This window comes from Ranitomeya imitator, chromosome 5 (assembly GCF_032444005.1).
Source record: "Ranitomeya imitator isolate aRanImi1 chromosome 5, aRanImi1.pri, whole genome shotgun sequence".
NCBI classification, from domain to species: domain Eukaryota; kingdom Metazoa; phylum Chordata; class Amphibia; order Anura; family Dendrobatidae; genus Ranitomeya; species Ranitomeya imitator.
Genome location: NC_091286.1, coordinates 173214239 through 173231758, shown reverse-complemented (window position 1 = coordinate 173231758; position 17520 = coordinate 173214239). Strand labels below are relative to the sequence as shown.

General features: G+C 42.8%; 1 protein-coding gene across 3 annotated transcripts in view; it reads right to left on the bottom strand.

Moving 5' to 3' along the window:
- Positions 1-17520, bottom strand: part of THBS2 (thrombospondin 2) — an 800800-nt gene that overhangs the window by 372369 nt on the left and 410911 nt on the right. For all 3 annotated transcript variants that reach the window (XM_069769330.1, XM_069769328.1, XM_069769329.1), the window contains exon 14: positions 8781-8888. In XM_069769330.1, coding sequence (XP_069625431.1) covers positions 8781-8888 — 108 coding nt within the window. The remainder of the gene's footprint in view (positions 1-8780; positions 8889-17520) is intronic.

Sequence of the window (17520 nt, the reverse complement as noted above, 5' to 3'; positions counted from 1 at the left end):
CGGGTGTGCGCGCACTCACTGTGTCCCAGGCAGTGCAGCAGTAGCCGCCAAGACAGGAGCAGGGAGCAACGCAGGCATGAGGGGAGGTGAGGAGTGTTTTTTTTTTTACTGGACTGTGAGGCCATTCTAGGGGGGAAGGAGAGATGTGGGCTGTGCTGTATACTACTGTATGGGCTCTGCTATATACTACGATGTGGGCTCTGCTGTATACTACTATGTGGGCTGTGCTATATACTACTATGTGGGCTCTGCTGTATACTACTGTGTGGGCTCTGCTGTATACTACTGTGTGGGCTCTGCAATATACTACTATGTGGGCTCTGCCGGAAGAAGATCATATCGAAACGCGCGTAGGGGTCCCTGGTTTCACATGTGCCTGGCAAGGTAAATATGCCCGGATAGTCATATACTATACCATCACTTCTTAGTCTTATGGTGCACATGGTTAACACGTAGAAGCCTTATCCTTAAGTTGTGAGGGACAAATTATTTGCTAATCGGCTTATTTGTGAAAACCATTCTGTACTTAAACCGTGCTGCATGTATTATCGTATTTGGTCAATATACGCATGTGCCTACTACGTAAGGGTATTATTGCAGGTAGTTTCTTTCACTAATCTATGTACACGGTTATCCATGCATGTACATTGGCACTTTGATAATTTAGGACTGAAGTAGACTTATTTATCTGGGGGATATATTTAGATCCTGCCTATTGGTAATTCTTTATGAAGTCAACTGATATACGTAATATATGTAATATATGGAACTGATTGTTAATATATCAAAATTATTAATCAAGCACATGTGACCAGTTGTTTTTTGGTTCGGAGGTACTTGCACATTATGTATTTATGGATGTTAAAGAAATGAAATAATTTTAATCATGGATGATAAAATAAACTTTATATATTTGAACTAAACATTCTTTGGCCTGCACAGTGGTTTTTTGGGGGGCCTTTTGTTATATCAGATTCGTGAATGTGTTCTTCTAAAGATTTATATGGACTAATATATATAAAAATGTGGGCTGCGCTCTATACTACTATGTGGGCTGTGCGATATAATACTGTGTGGGCTCTGCTGTATACTACTGTGTGGACTGTGCTGTATACTACTATGTGGGAGTTGCTGTATACTACTATGTGGGCTGTGCAATATACTACTACGTGGGCTGTGCTGCATACTACTACATGGGCTGTGCTATATACTACTGTGTGGGCTATGCTGTATACTACTATGTGGGCTGTGCTATACACTACTATGTGGGCTGTGCTGTATACTACTGTGTGGGCTGTGCTGTATACTACTCTGTGGGCTGTGCTATATACTAATGTGGGCTGTGCAATATACTACTGTCCCATCATTATTCCTCAGCTGGTGGAAGAGGTCGGGAAGCAAGTGTTGAACAACTTCAGTATTGTTGATCAAACTCATTTAGCAGCCTGAACTAAAGGCCCCTTCACATTAAGCGACGCTGCAGCGATACAGACAACGATCCGGATCGCTGCAGCGTCGCTGTTTGGTCGCTGGAGAGCTGTCACACAGACCGCTCTCCAGCGACCAACGATGCCGGTAACCAGGGTAAATATCGGGTAACTAAGCGCAGGGCCGCCCTTAGTAACCCGATGTTTACCCTGGTTACCATGCTAAAAGTAAAAAAAAACAAACACTAGATACTTACCTACCGCTGTCTGTCCTCCAGCGCTGCGCTCTGCTTCTCTGCTCTCCTCCTGTACTGTCTGTGAGCCGGAAAGCAGAGCGGTGACGTCACCGCTCTGCTTTCCGGCTCACAGACAGTACAGGAGGAGTGCAGAGCACAGCGCTGGAGGACAGACAGCGTTAGGTAAGTATCTAGTGTTTGTTTTTTTTTACTTTTAGCATGGTATCCAGGGTAAACATCGGGTTACTAAGCGCGGCCCTGCGCTTAGTTACCCGATGTTTATCCTGGTTACCAGTGAAGACATCGCTGGATCGGTGTCACACACGCCGATCCAGCGATGTCTCCAGGGAGTCCAGCGATGAAATAAAGTTCTGGACTTTATTCAGCGACCAACAATCTCCCAGCAGGGGTCTGATCGTTGGTCGCTGTCACACATAACGATTTCATTAACGATATCGTTGCTACGTCACAAATAGCAACGATATCGTTAACAATATCGTTATGTGTGAAGGTACCTTTAGAGCTTGTAAATACAACCGAAATGCTTTTGTGTGACGTGCAATATGTTAGCATTTGGGGCCCCATTTTAAACTTTGCCTAGGCGTAGGGCCCCACTTTGCCTAAAACTGGCCCTGCCTACAAGTGTACAAAGATATTATACAGTCACCATGTGACAAGTGGGCCTGTGTACCTTCAAATGCCAGGGCTGAATTTTAGTTCCAGTCCGGCCCTGTGCACACCATAGCTCAAGGTAACTAAATACAGCAGCATAAAATGAACAATATAAGAGCTAGGAGCCAATATAAATACCCAATGTACAGTCACATCCAGTGTACTCATTGATGCACGTTTCGATACTAGATCTTCCTCAGAAGGGGTGCATCTTCTTAATTATATATTAATGATGGGTTCACGTCTGTATTCAGCTGCGTAGTGTATAAGTTTGGGAAAAAGTGGTGTGAATGTTCTCAGAAAGCGGTGCTCTAGATAGCTGTGTGCTATTTTCTGCAGAAACGAGAAATGGCTGAAAGAAGTTTTGCACTGGATGAAGAATAAAAGGAAGTAGAAGGACTTCAACTTGAGACATTGCTGTTGATCCCCGTTTTACCTGTACACTTACACTATGTACAGAGCTCCGAGCTCCTGTGTATAATGTCACTGGTGATCACTTTATTACCTGTACACTGACACTACTGTATATGCAGAGTTCCTGTGTATAATGTCACCAGTGAGTCACTATATTACCTGTACAACGACACAAAATACAGAGCTCAAGTGTATGTCACCAGTGATCCCTGTATTACAAGTACAATGACACTATACACTGTATACTATGTACAGAGCTCCGGGGTATAATGTCACCAGTCAGTCACTGTATTACCTGTACCCTGGCACTATTTACAGAGCTCATGTGTATAATGGCACCAGTGATGCCTGTATTACAAGGAGAATAACTGTACTAATTCCCTAATACTGCAGCATTTGTGGTAAAGGAATGTTACCGGAATGGAGGTATATATAGAGCCTCTATATATACCTCCATTCCGGTAACATTCCTCTTGCTATAGAGGCTCTATATATACCTCCATTCCGGTAACATTCCTTTACCACAAATGCTGCAGTATTAGGCAATTAGTACTTTAGTATCCCTTTATTGTTATAGCATTACTATATGCTTAATAATTGGCTGTGGACATATAAGTGCAATAAGGGATCATACATATGACAAAACCTGAGATTTATGCCTATCCATTGACTGGGAATATATATTCAGCAACAATGACACGTTTTCTACATTTTTTTGAGAAGTTGAGCATTACTAGATAACACTGATTTTGTTGAAATTATTACCATGTGGTATTCTTCTTTGGTATATTAACATATATGCTCTACTATTGTCTAGTGATAACGTTTCCTGGCTATTAATGTTGTAGTATTTTTTGGATCCTGGTGATGTCCCTTTCTGTGACATACTCTTACTATATGTGTAATTTTTAACTTGATTCAAATAAACTTCACTTTTTATAAAGGATCTCTTTGGTGTTTCTATCCTGATGGGATTGGAAATTTGAAAAAATTATATACTACGTGGGCTGTGTTATATACTGCGTGTCTGCTATATACTACGTGGCCAGTGTTAAATACTGCATGGGCTGTGTTATATACTGCGTGAGCTGTGCTATATATTATGTGGCAGTGTTATATACTACGTGGGCAATGTTATATACTGCGTGGGCTGTGTTATATACTGTTTGGTACGTGGCCTGTGTTATATACTATGTGGCTGCTATATACATACATACATACATACATATTCTAGAATACCTGATGCGTTAGAATTGGGCCACCATCTAGTACATTACATAATGACTGAATGTCTTGCAAAAAAGCTAACAGCACAATTGGTGAGGACGAGGTGCAGAAGTGAAGTTTTTGAAAGAAGTGGTTTGTGGGACTGTGGAAGGTTCGAGGGGTGGAGACAAAGCTGAGGTAGAGTCTGGGCGGAGTCTCAAGGGGGCCCAAAAATTTTTTGCCAGTATGGGGCCTTCAAATTCCTGGTGGCAGGAACCTGGTGGTAGTATTCTTCTCAAAATCATTGTAACTATGAATATTTTATTTGCTAACTAATTTTTTGATTCAGTGAAAATGATCAAATTGATCATGAGGCTCAGAAAGCACACTGGCCCACTAGAAGAGGAACACATAAGAGGAAAGAAGGAAATTAATTTTCTTCTGGTCATAGAAGTGGGAAAAGTGTGCATTATGAATTTCCACACACAAACTTTCTTGATAACTTTAGTGATGTTGTAATTATTCGTTTTACAGGCAATATCAGAACTCACAGGTTATAAAATAATATGTATAATCCCTTGATTTCGACGTATTAGCATCTATATTTAATCCAGGGAAAGGAACCCCAAGTGCTATGCACTTTAGTGTGTATCGTGTACTGTAGAAGACAGTTGAGATTAAGGATATTATTGTCTACTTGATTGTGAAATACACTGTGGAAGAAAAACAAAAGCTTTACACATGATAGATTTACTTGTTATAGGAAGTAGACTTGCCCTGTGAGCCAAATGTCTCTGGTTCAAACCCAGTTCTCAGCAGGAGTAGAGGAACAGAATGAGACTCATTCACTTTTCCCGCTGATGTTACTCAGATTTAAAATCCAATACAATAGCCAGAATGACACAGAAATAAAAAGCATTTTTTTAGTAAGAAGTCAAGAGGGTTTTTTATTTCAGCTAAACATTTGACAGCAAGGTAGAGAAAACTATTAGAAAGGAAGCAATGATCATCTCCAGGAAAAAGTCCCGATTTTTTTACTGATTTAGCTAGGTTTTTTACTTGCACTGCCCAGGTAAAATGTTGCATAACCACCGGGTTATGCTCAGAACCTGTTCAATAACTGAACAGCATTAAAAATATCTGTAGGTGCAAATGCTCAACCCGGCTACATCATTGGATGTTATCTATATATCTAATTGTCTAAGGTCCACTTCCGTCTGTCTGTCTGTTTGTAAAGGAAATCCCGCGTTGCTGATTGGTCGCGCCCAGCCAGCCGCGACCAATCAGCAACAGGCACAGTCCGGCCGTGAATTGGCCCTTCCCTACTCCTTTCCAGTCAGTGCCTCCTCCATGCTCCCCTCCAGTCAGTGCCTCCTCCATATTCCCCTCCAGTCAGTGCCCCCTCCATACTCCCCTCTAGTCAGCGCCCACATAGCGTTTTAGCAGTCCGTTAAACGGACTGTGTTACACCGCGGCATAACGCGGTGTAACGCAGCCGTTAACGCTGCCATTAACCCTGTTAGTGTGACCAACTTTTTACTATTGATGCTGCCTATGCAGCATCAATAGTAAAAACATATAATGCTCAAAATAATAATAGTAATAAAAAAATCATTATATTCTCACCTTCCGGCGTCCGTGGCAGCCTTTCCAGCTCCTCGCGACGCTAGGTTTCCAAGAATGCATTGCGGCAATGACCCCAGATGACGTAGTGGTCTTGCGAGACCGATACATCATTACGGGTTATTGCCGCAAGGCATTGCTGGGAACCGAGCGTTGCGAGAAGCATCGCTAAAGTCCTGGGCTGGATCTGGGGGCCGCCGGAAGGTGAGTATATAACTAATTTTTATTTTAATTATATTTTTAACAGGGATATGGTGCCCACATTGCTATATACTACATGGGCTGGGTTATATACTATGTGGGCTGTGTTATATACTGCATGGGCTATGTTATATACTGCGTGGGCTGTTATATACTACGTCAATGTGCTATTTACTACGTGGGCTGTGCTGTCTAGTAAATGGCTGTGCAATATACTACATGACTGTGTTAGCTACTGCGTGGGCTGTGTTATATACTGCATGGGCTGTGCTATATACTACGTGGGCTGTGTTATATACTGCATGGGCTGTGTTATATACTGCATGGGCAGTGTTATATACTGCATGGGCAGTGTTATATACTACGTGGGCTGTGTTATATACTACGTGGTTGTACAATATACTACGTGGCTGTGCTATATACTACGTGGCTGTGTTATATACTACGTGGCTGTGCTATATACTACGTGGCTGTGCTATATACTATGTGGCTGTGCTATATACTACGTGGGCTGTGTTATATGCTACGTAGGCTGAGAGACTCTTTCGCCCGGGGCCCTCAAAAACCTGGAGCTCGCCCTGGCTTCACTAATTGGTCGTGCCCGGCTGGCCGGCAACAATAAGCGACAGACGCAGCCTGGCCGCAAATTGGCGCGGGATTTGAACCAAGCTTCGCTAATTGGTCGCGCCTGGCCGGCCGAATCCTGTCTATTCATTGCATTATTTTGAAATCTTCATAAATAAACTACATACATCTTCTGGAATACCCGATGCTTTAGAATCGGGCCACCATCTAGTCTTACATAAAGCTATAGTAGTTTGGAAAAGTAAAATGCCATCAATTATTGACCAGCTGTAAATACAATACACACCTCCTTAAAAAGTATTTTTCTTAAAAGAACTGTGTACTTTATATGCACACTACAAGGTTTAGAGGTGTCATTTTTAAAAACACTCTGAGCAAAGGCATCATATTTGCCTGTGTCACAGGTTAATGAAAGACTTGGTTGTGAAAAAATACACCTTTCTGATACAAAGAACAGAGCTTTAGTTTCTTTATCCAAAACTGCAGGGTCTGAAAATTCTCAGAGGGCAGTCAGATATATTTTTCGGGTATATTTTGTACTCCATTCAAGAGGAGCAGTGTTAAAGTAGGCCAATGCTAATATTAATTGGGGGGTACAGTAGCTCTTTGCAAAAACCAAAAGCACCATGGCTGGTAATATTATGGCTGATACTAATACTGGGAATCTGTAATGTGGTGCGGGGTGGTAGTTGTGAGCGAGGCACTTGTCTGAGGCACCCCGCCATGTTACATGAAAGTGTAGGTCCTGGCTGGGTGTCTGGACTTTTGCTGTGAGGGCGCAACGCCATTGCAGGCCACATGTAACTGATGTTGTAGGTTTGCCAGGAACAGATGTTTAACTGTTCAATGACAGAGACCACCATTCAAAATTAAATGCTTCACTGAATGGTAATTTGATAAGGATTATTTGCAAAGGATAGCATTTTCCACACAGTTATCCTTCCTCTGTAGTGTATTCCAGGGCTTCCTTTTGCTGTTTCTCTCTACTTAGTCACAACCCAGCTTTAACACTACAGTTCTGATTAACAAGTCTCCTTTACTTGTTCAGCGGTTCAGCGTATTATTTATTCCACTACTAGCGCCATGGAACTTCAGCTTGGGACCCTACACTAGTCCCAGTTTCTCAGTCCTGTTGAGGCCCATTACCTTCTGTGTTACAAGCCCAAGGGCTCGTGGCTAGGCAGCCTCTCCTAGGATCCGTCTCCATAAGGCCACTTTGTCTTACCTTCACTTTTCATCAGGATATTGCTATCCCTTCTCTTCAGTCTACTCTCATTCAGTGAGAAACGGTTCACTTAGAACTCCAGACCCTATCTGCCTAATTATAAGGATACATACATGCTAGCCACCTTAGGGAGAGACCCAAGTTGGGCTAAATGTAGCGGGACGAAAGAGACCGAAAAGCCCTCTACTTAAAGGAAATACATAGTGGATGCTTTCCTGAAACGGAAAGTACTTGCAAGCAGCATAATACAAAGAATAGCAGGTTTACCCAGAATCCTTTGCAGTAGGCGGAGCTATGCAAATCATCTCTTTCCACCCCTGTCTAATCCACAGCGCTTGGAACCGCCAAGCGTGCAATGCTGCGGATTAGTTTCTAAATTTACACAGCCAACCAATTCCTACCTGTGGACACGTGTTTCGGGCTTTAGGCCCTCATCAGCACAGGGCTGGAATTGGTTGGCTGTATGGAGTGGGGCTCGGTGAGCAAGCGATACATACATGCTAGCCACCTTAGGGAGAGACCCAAGTTGGGCTAAATGTAGCGGGACGAAAGAGACCGAAAAGCTCTCTACTTAAAGGAAATACATAGTGGAATTGGTTGGCTGTGTAAATTTAGAAACTAATCCGCAGCATTGCACACTTGGCGGTTCCAAGCGCTGTGGATTAGACAGGGGTGGAAAGAGATGATTTGTATAGCTCCGCCTACTGCAAAGGATTCTGGGTAAACCTGCTATTCTTTGTATTATGCTGCTTGCAAGTACTTTCCGTTTCAGGAAAGCATCCACTAATTATAAGGAAGCAGTCACTTTCCCTTACACTAGCCCTTTCCACTGTAGACAAGTCCAAACTGTTAACTCTAAACTTAACCTATAGTCAACTATCTACATTACTAACATCATAACTAATATGACACAATACTTACACTTATTAAATTATAGTTGACAACTCACATTACATCAGATAGCATTTCTAAAAGACGCAGTACACAATTCACATTACATTACAATAACAGTATTGGTGTCTTCAGAGAAAGGAATGCACCAGCAACAATCCATCTCCTTACAGATCTGTAAGAAGATATTACCATGCATGACAGCTTTTGACTGGTTCTTATAAAATAAAGTTATATATTAAAAGGAATACAAATATTTACTCATTGTTAATACATTTTCCTTCAGTTAATGACACATACCTTTTCATCATCTACTAAATCATTGTCATCATCTTTGTCGCATGCATCCCCAATGCCATCCTTGTCAAAGTCTTCTTGTCCTGAGTTAGGCAGCAATGGGCAATTATCCTTGAAAGAAACAAATAAAGTTAAACATGGAAAACAAGCACAGGTTTAGACGATAAGGCCCGCATTTATTAAATTTACTCCACTTTTTGACATGAACTGTATCTTAAGAAGAATTGACAAAATATTGTGCATGCCAAATTAACAAAACAATGTATCTAAGGGGTAAGGTTTCCCCTTGTAGAGAGTGATATGCCAGGTCTGTCATGCCAGCATGAGGAGACTTAAACGCCTTGCATGCTCCTCTGGGAAATTAAATATGCAAATTGTCTCTTCAGAGAGGAAGAGGACTTGAACTAGTGCCATCTATTGGAAGTAGAAGGTAGAAGGCACTCGCATGTCAGACCTGGCATGTCACTCTCCACAAGAAGAAACCTTACCCCTTAAATCCCAGTCTTAGTGCTGAATCAAATCACATACTTTTTACTGATGAGGGGCAATACCCCGAAACTCAGTGTCTGCAAATTGAGATTCTGATTTGGCTATTATCCTAAGTCATATTGCAAGGCTCGCTAAAGGGTTGATAATGACTCGTAAAATTGCTGTTTCCAATAGGTGGCACTAGAGTTCAAGTCCTCTTCCTCTACGAAGAGACAATTTGCAAAACAATGTAAATATTTCTTGTTCAAACATGCAAAAACTACCCAGCCCTGTAGTTCAGTAGCTTTAGAATACCATCTGGAGAATAGAACCATGCTTTTGTTAGTTCACAGGGATACATAAAAATACAACTTTTATTAAAGAAGCACTCCCATGAAGACTCTTTTTTTTTTTAAACTAAATATGTGTATATATGTGCATAGTGTAGTGTGTATTAATATAGTCACCTACCACTGACTTCTCCGAAGACTGACTCAGTCTATATTCTCTTTTACAATGAAATCCTATGAAGCCTCATTCTAATGCACTGTGACCTGGAGAGTATGAAAAGTGGTGATGTCACTCAGAAGAGGAGCAGAACGTTGCTGGATTCTAGAGAAGTCAGTGTTAGGTGTGTTTATTAAAACAAACACAATACACTAGGTATACAGCGGCTCGTGAAAGTATTCACCCCTTGGCTTTTTACCCATTAAAAACCTGTGTTTAAACATTTTTGTTATCCGATTTGTGCGTGATGAATCTGCAATAAATAGTCTAAGTTGGTGAAGTGAGAAAAATATAGGCATATACTAAATTTATGGGATCAAATAACTAAAAATTGGCATATGCATATGTATTCACCCCTTTTGCGATGAAGCCCCTAAAAATTTCTGGTGCGAGCAATTATCTCCATAAGTCACAACATAGTGAAAGGAAGTCCACTTGTGTGAAATGTGTCACATGGTCTGTCAGTATATACACAGCTTTTCTGAAAGGCCACAGAAACTGTGACAAAATTAAGCAATCAGCACTAGTAAGCAATCAATGTCATGAAGACTAAGGAGATCTCAAAACAAGTCAGGTACAAAGCACTATCAACTCCATTAACATCAAATCGAAAGACCATGGAATCACAACAATCCTGTCAAGAGAGAACCACCCACTAAAATTCTCAGCCTGTGCAAGGAGGGCATTAATCAGAGATGCAGCACAGAGACCAGCTGAATGAGCTGCAGAGTTCCCAAGCTTGCCAAAAGACATGTGGGAGACTCCCCAAATGTATGGAGGAAGGTGCTGTGGTCAGATGAGACAAAAATTGAACTTTTTGGCCACAAAGATAAACGCTATCTCTGGTGCCAAACCAACACAGCTCATGATGACTCCATCCTCACAGTGAAACATGATGAAGGCAGCATCATGTTGAGGGGGAGTTTTTCGGAAGCAGGGACAGAGAAAATGATACAAGTCGAAGAGAAGATGGATGATGGAAAATACAGAAACATTTTTGAGGAAACCTGTTTCAGCTTTTCAATAATTTGAGACTGAAACGGAGGTTCACCTTCCAACAAGACTATGATCCGAGCATACTGCTAAAGCAACACCCGAGTAGTTTATGGTGAAACATGTAAATGTTTTGCAGTGGATTAGTAAAAGCTCAGACCTTAATCTAATTGAGAATCAGTGGTCAGACTTGTAGATTGCTGCTCACGAGAGGAAACTATTTAATTTGAAAGACGTGGAGCAGTATTACCTTGAAGAATGAGCAAAATTCAAGTGCAAGATGTGGAAAGCTCATAGAAACTTATGCAAAGCAACTTGTAGCTGTAATTGCCACAAAAGGAAGCTCTGCAAAGTATTGACTTTAGGGGGGTGAATAATTATGCACACCGGAGTTAAGTTATTTTCTCCTGTTTGTTGTTTCCTTCACAATAAAAAGAAAACCAAATGTTCACAGTGGTAGGCATGTTCTTTACATGAACTGATGCAAACATTAAAAAGAAAAAACAGTAGCATTTCATATCATGGTGGCGAATACTCTTACAAGCCACTGTACATATACACAGATTTAGTTGTTCAGCCGAGTCCCTGAATACAGTCATACAAACTTCTCACCGGAGGTGCTGGTATTCTAGGGGCTTATTTCAGCAGGGTTCCTGAATACAATCATACAGGCGCGACCACAATTAGCAAGCTCATAACATGAAGTGATACTAGCGCATGGCCGTGCGGCCGTGCAAACCTTTTATAGCTGCAGCAGCTTCAGGACCTTCCTAGAGGACCAATGGAAGCTGCTACAATACCAAAGCAACTTCAGGACCTTCCTAGAGGACCAATGGGAGCTGCAGCAGTACCTGACCATGTGACCCCTGACCTCCAATGAGAGGTCTTACCTTGGGCATGCTCAGAAGGGAAAAATCAGGACTTAGTCCCAGAAATGTCTGCTCGCCACTGACCAGTACTGGCTACCATGGCTGAGCCTGGGAAAGCAGCAGAAACCATCCGCACAGTATCGGGCTGAGTCAGACACTGGGACCGACGTCTCCGCTGAGCAGGCTCCACTGCGGCTGGAGAGGAACTTGAGACCGCAGAGGAGATGACTCGAGATTACCCCTGTGCAGAGGTGGGAACTCGACCCCTAATACCATGATTGAATAACAATGTCTGACTTTCATTTGTTCATTTTCATAGATTTTCAATTTATTATTACTTTTGTCAGATTCAAGTTATTCCTGTGATCATTGTGGGTTTTTCTGTCATGAAACGAGGGGTACCAACAATTTTGACCACGTGTGTAAGCATCCGTAGAAGCTTAAAGAGAAATGGGAGGATGATGTTGGGGTCATTGATGATGAGCAGTGGGATGACATATTATCCTCGATTCCCCAGCTGTTCACTAGTGAGGCACAAAGGCTGTCACAGATGTCCAAAAAAGAAAAGAATGTCCAGCTTCACCGAAACAACATACAGTATATGCTCACCATACACCTAGTCCCAGAAGCCCTCGATCATCTGTAAAAAAAATAAAAATAATAAACCAACAGTATACTCCCTGATCCAATGTAATCCATTTAATAACGAGTGTCCCACGACGATCTCCCGTGGAGAGCTGTCACATCAGCAAATGTGACCGCTCTTCACGGGTTCTGGTGATACAATGACGGCAGGTAATCCTCCCCCGAGTTCAGCAGAGTCCATACTGTCACTTGCAGCACCACTGCGTGTGGAAATTCTCATGCAACAGTGCCGTAAAGTGAGAGACTGAACTCATTGAACCCTCAGTGATAACACTGCAGGGGCCAATGTCTCCTGTCAGTGTGTCACTAGAGGCCCTGTAAAGCGGTCACATCTCCTGATGTGACAGCGCTATAGGGGAGATCTTCATGGGCCACTCATTATTAAATGGACTGCATCGGACCAAGGAGTATTTGTGCTGGTTTATTTTTCCTTTTTACAGGAAAGGGAATCGCAGGAATTAGGCGTAACAATAAAGATGGCAAAACTGCATTGTTTTTTATTTCATTAAAATACTTTATTCTGGCTGTGTCTTTAGTTAACCCTTTAACATCTATAGGATTAGTAATGGATAGGTGTCTTATTGACACCTATCCATTACTAAGCCGGCTTGGTGTCACCTTACAATACAAAGGTGACATTAACACCCTATTAACCCATATGCAACCACTACAGGGCAGCAGGAAGAGAGAGGCTAAATGCCGGAATTGGCGCATCTTACAGATGCACCATTTCTGGGGCGGCTGTGTGCTGGTGTTTGTAGCTGGAGGGCAGTATCCATGGTCCCTTCCTAGGCTATGAATATCAGCCCGCAGCTGTCTGCATAGCCTTTTCTGGCTATTAATTATAGGGGGACCCCACATCATTTTTTTTTGTAGGAACCCGCCCTATTTTAATAGCCAGTAAAGGCCAAATATCCACCTGCGGGCTGATATTTATAGCCTGGAAAGATCCATGGGTATTAACCTCTTCCTAGTCTATAAACATCTGCCCCTAGTCGCTGGCTTTCCCTCTTTGGCACAGAAAATTGCGTGGGAGCCTACGCCATTTTAAAAAAAATTAAACAGATATTGCGTTTAATGCCGGGTCACACTTGCGAGAAAACTTGGAAACTTGCACGAGTCTCTCGCACTAATACCCGGAACTGCCGCCTGTACTGAGGACCGAAGTGTGGATCTGCATGTATTCCTATGTAGCTGAACGCTCCAGTCCAAGTGCCGGCGGCAGTGTCAGGTACTGAGGTGCGAGACTCGTGCGAGTTTCTCGCAAGTGTGACCCAGGCCTAACGCAGATTTTGTGTGTGTGTGTGTGTGACTTTATTTAACTCTTTATGTACCATTTTATTATGTTTATTACTAAACATCGGGCTTGGTATTATCTATCCATCCATCTATCTATAGATATATATAGCTAGCTATAGATATATCTATCTATAGAAAGATATATCTATAGATAGATGATAGATATATCTATACATAGATATATCTACAGAAATATAGATAGATAATAGAAAGATCAATAGATATATAGATAGACAGATCTATCTATATATAGATGGATATATCTATAGATAGATCTATAGATAGATAATAGATCTATAGATAATAGATAGCTATATCTTTAGATAGTAGGCAGATAGATCTATAAATAATAGATAGATAGATAGATCTATCTATAGATCTATCTATCTTTCTGTGTGTGTAAACCGTATTTTTCAATGGAGTATGTAAATGAAGAGGTTGGACAAGAAATGACGTCACATTTTTTTTGGGGGGTTAAATAATAGATCTTTATTTAGCTTACAAAAACGCATACAAATCCGCATTAAAAAAATACATGAAAATCCGCTCCGCATAAACGCATCAAATCCGCGCGGATTTTTACCTGCATTTTCTGCCAAGAGATGCAGAATGTGAACAGAAAATTCCACAGGCAAATATGCAATGTGTGCACATACCCTTAATTATTTTTGGATAGAATTTGTTGCTATATAAGCCTCAAAATGTATCGGTATAATATATTGCTTATCTATAGGGTATAACATTTTCTTGGGTACAGTTTGTTGCTATATAAGCCTAAAAAAACAAATTTTAGGCTGTGCACACATTACAGATTTGGTGCATTTTTGTTGCGTTTTTTCGGCATGGATTTGTGACAAAACCTAACGCTAGCAAAGTTAATGAGAAACTTAAAGTGTCATGTACATATTAAGCATTTTGACTTGCAGATTTGGTGCTACGTTCAGAGGCAAGGAAGGATAACTGCATCCAGGTATCACAAACATGCAACACAATCACACTCCAGGCCAGCAGGGGGAGCTTCTGATCCTATTTACTAGGTGACTCCCCATATATACATAACTAGTAGTCTGTAGCGAGAGTTAGTTAGTTCCAGACAGGAGTCAGTTCCAGACATCCGTCTGAGGAGGACAGAAGGTCCATGGAGCTGTTCATGCCCTTAGAGCTGCAGCTCCCAGAAAGAGACATTTTGAAGGCAGAATTGTATTTCAGCGCGCGTGAAGGTAGTCAAAGCAAAGGAGAGGATACCAGGAGGGGACCAGCCTCGAACAGGCTGCCTCCTTCTGAGGCGCAGAACACCGGTAGTCAGGACACCGAGGTAGTAAGGACCTCTATGCCTTGTTTCAGAGACCGGCAGGACAGCTGAACTTTACGTTACCTGTCCGCACCTACACCCAGGAGGCACGGTGACACCCCACAAGCCGGGTTATCTAAGAGACCCTATAAACAGGCTCAAGTCACCAGTCATACGGGTTTTGTCCTATCCGACAAGGGGGGACAGAGAGAGAAACACCACATCTGTGAGGACCTTATTTGAAGCTTATGCAGTAAGGGACTACACCACTACAGCGCAAGGGAAGGCTATTCATTTCCACCTGGACAAGGGTACTCTGGACCTGCCTCTGGACCGGCCGGACTCTACCTACCCTGTGGTCCAGTGCTCTGGATTGTGGATGCTGAAGTCTTCAGTAAAGGTAAAGAGACCACAACCTTGTGTCCTCGTTCTTCTCTGCGCCTCTCACAATACCACCACTTACACACCAGGAAGCCCTGGGGATATACTTCAGCTGTGGGAAGGTATAACATCTAGCTGCCATAACATCACCCCAGCGGATGCCTCAAAGCAGCATCGGTCACCCTGACCGAATACCACAGGTGGCATCATGAACATAAACTCTATCCCTTTAAAGACCTTTCCCTTTTATACGGACGTCCCAGGGCCATGGACCGGGTCAGCCACCGTGACATCCCCCTTTGAGCCAACCGGACCCAGTACCGAGTACCCCTTTGACCTGACGGGGTGATCCAACTATATATGCCAAATAAATAAATATGACCCATATAGGACATCATAAGTATAAATATGCCAAAGAGAATAATAACCATGTGGTTACATCTCAGGCAAACACATTATAAGGACACTCCTGAATACAACGGCAAACCAAAAAGAAATTGCGAGTACTAAGTCCACATAAAAAAAATGAATTTATTGAACATGCAGTTATTACAAATCACAATATGTAAATCAAATAAATATATGAAAACATCAAAAAATGAGTTACAGGATCAGGTAAGAAATGGCTGCAAATGTCCTGACAACCACAGATGTATACAGAATAAAGTGCATAGTGCTAGTAAATTCATGGGAAAGGAATAGGGTAGAGAAGAGTATATTCCAAAACTAATGAAGTGCGCACATCTATCAACGGAATCTGTATCTCTGAACAATAAAATACACTGGCGCTAAAACTCTATGTGTAGGCTCCACAAGTGCCGCTGGTATCCCAATCGGATAATGTGCCCAATCCGACAGAAAGAACCCAAAAAGAACCAATATACAACAGTGGGAATACCGCGCTACAAGTAGCTAAAGCTGATGGACGTGCAGGATACTGCTATATCATATAGGAACTGCTAAAGTTCCTGCGCGGCAGTTGCTATTGACTATACAGGTGACTACTTAGGCTCTATACTTGTATGTATTAGATCGCACTTATTAATAGCAACTGCTAATGATCTATACCTTACTTGGTGTAGCCGTGTAGATGTCGATGCACTGGTGAGCTGTTAGCTTCAGACCCAGATGCCGAACCTGCGCTCCTAGAAGTCCGAAGCACCGGAGCGAAGTCACGTCCTTGTAGAAGGTGAATGTGCAGGTGTCACCAACAGCCGTTGGTGGTGGCTGTGGGTATAGCAGGCGAGGACTGCTTGGATAGCGTGTAGAGCCAGAGACGTCCCGGCCGGAGGCGTCCCTGGATACACGCGGAAGATGGCCGACACCGCCGAGCAGTGAGTGACGTCACTTGGCCTAGGGAGACTCAGTAGGGTCAATCCTAACCTACGCGTTTCGATGTGCGTGACACTTCGAAACGCATAGGTTAGGATTGACCCTACTGAGTCTCCCTAGGCCAAGTGACGTCACTCACTGCTCGGCGGTGTCGGCCATCTTCCGCGTGTATCCAGGGACGCCTCCGGCCGGGACGTCTCCGGCTCTACACGCTATCCAAGCAGTCCTCGCCTGCTATACCCACAGCCACCACCAACGGCTGTTGCTGACACCTGCACATTCACCTTCTACAAGGACGTGACTTCTCTCCGGTGCCGCGGACTTCTAGGAGCGCAGGTTCGGCATCTGGGTCTGAAGCTAACAGCTCACCAGTGCATCGACATCTACACGGCTACACCAAGTAAGGTATAGATCATTAGCAGTTGCTATTAATGGGTGTGATCTAATACATACAAGTATAGAGCCTAAGTAGTCACCTGTATAGTCAATAGCAACTGCCGCGCAGGAACTTTAGCAGTTTCTATATGATATAGCAGTATCCTGCACGTCCATCAGCTTTAGCCACTTGTAGCGCGGTATTCCCACTGTTGTATATTGGAATCTGTATCTCCCCAAAGTTAAACTTGCTTACCCATGCTGTGTTAAGTCAGGACACGCGCCACACCGCCGTGCGTTTTGCTTCGCTTTTTCAAGGTCCGGTCTGTAGACTGACAAGACTGATTAGTCTTGTCACTCTCTATCTGAGGCACCAGGAGATTTATGTCAGCTGCTTTGAAGTCTTTTACAAATCCTGTGATGCTCCAGCGATTAGCACTGACGATGGAGACCCGATCTGTGCAAAAGTTCAAGCAACAGCCATAAATCTACTGTGCCTCAGACAGACTGCAGACACAGAACAAGAATCTTGCCGGGGCTTATCAGGAGAGGAGCAGCATCCTGCCACCTCTTCCCTGCACAG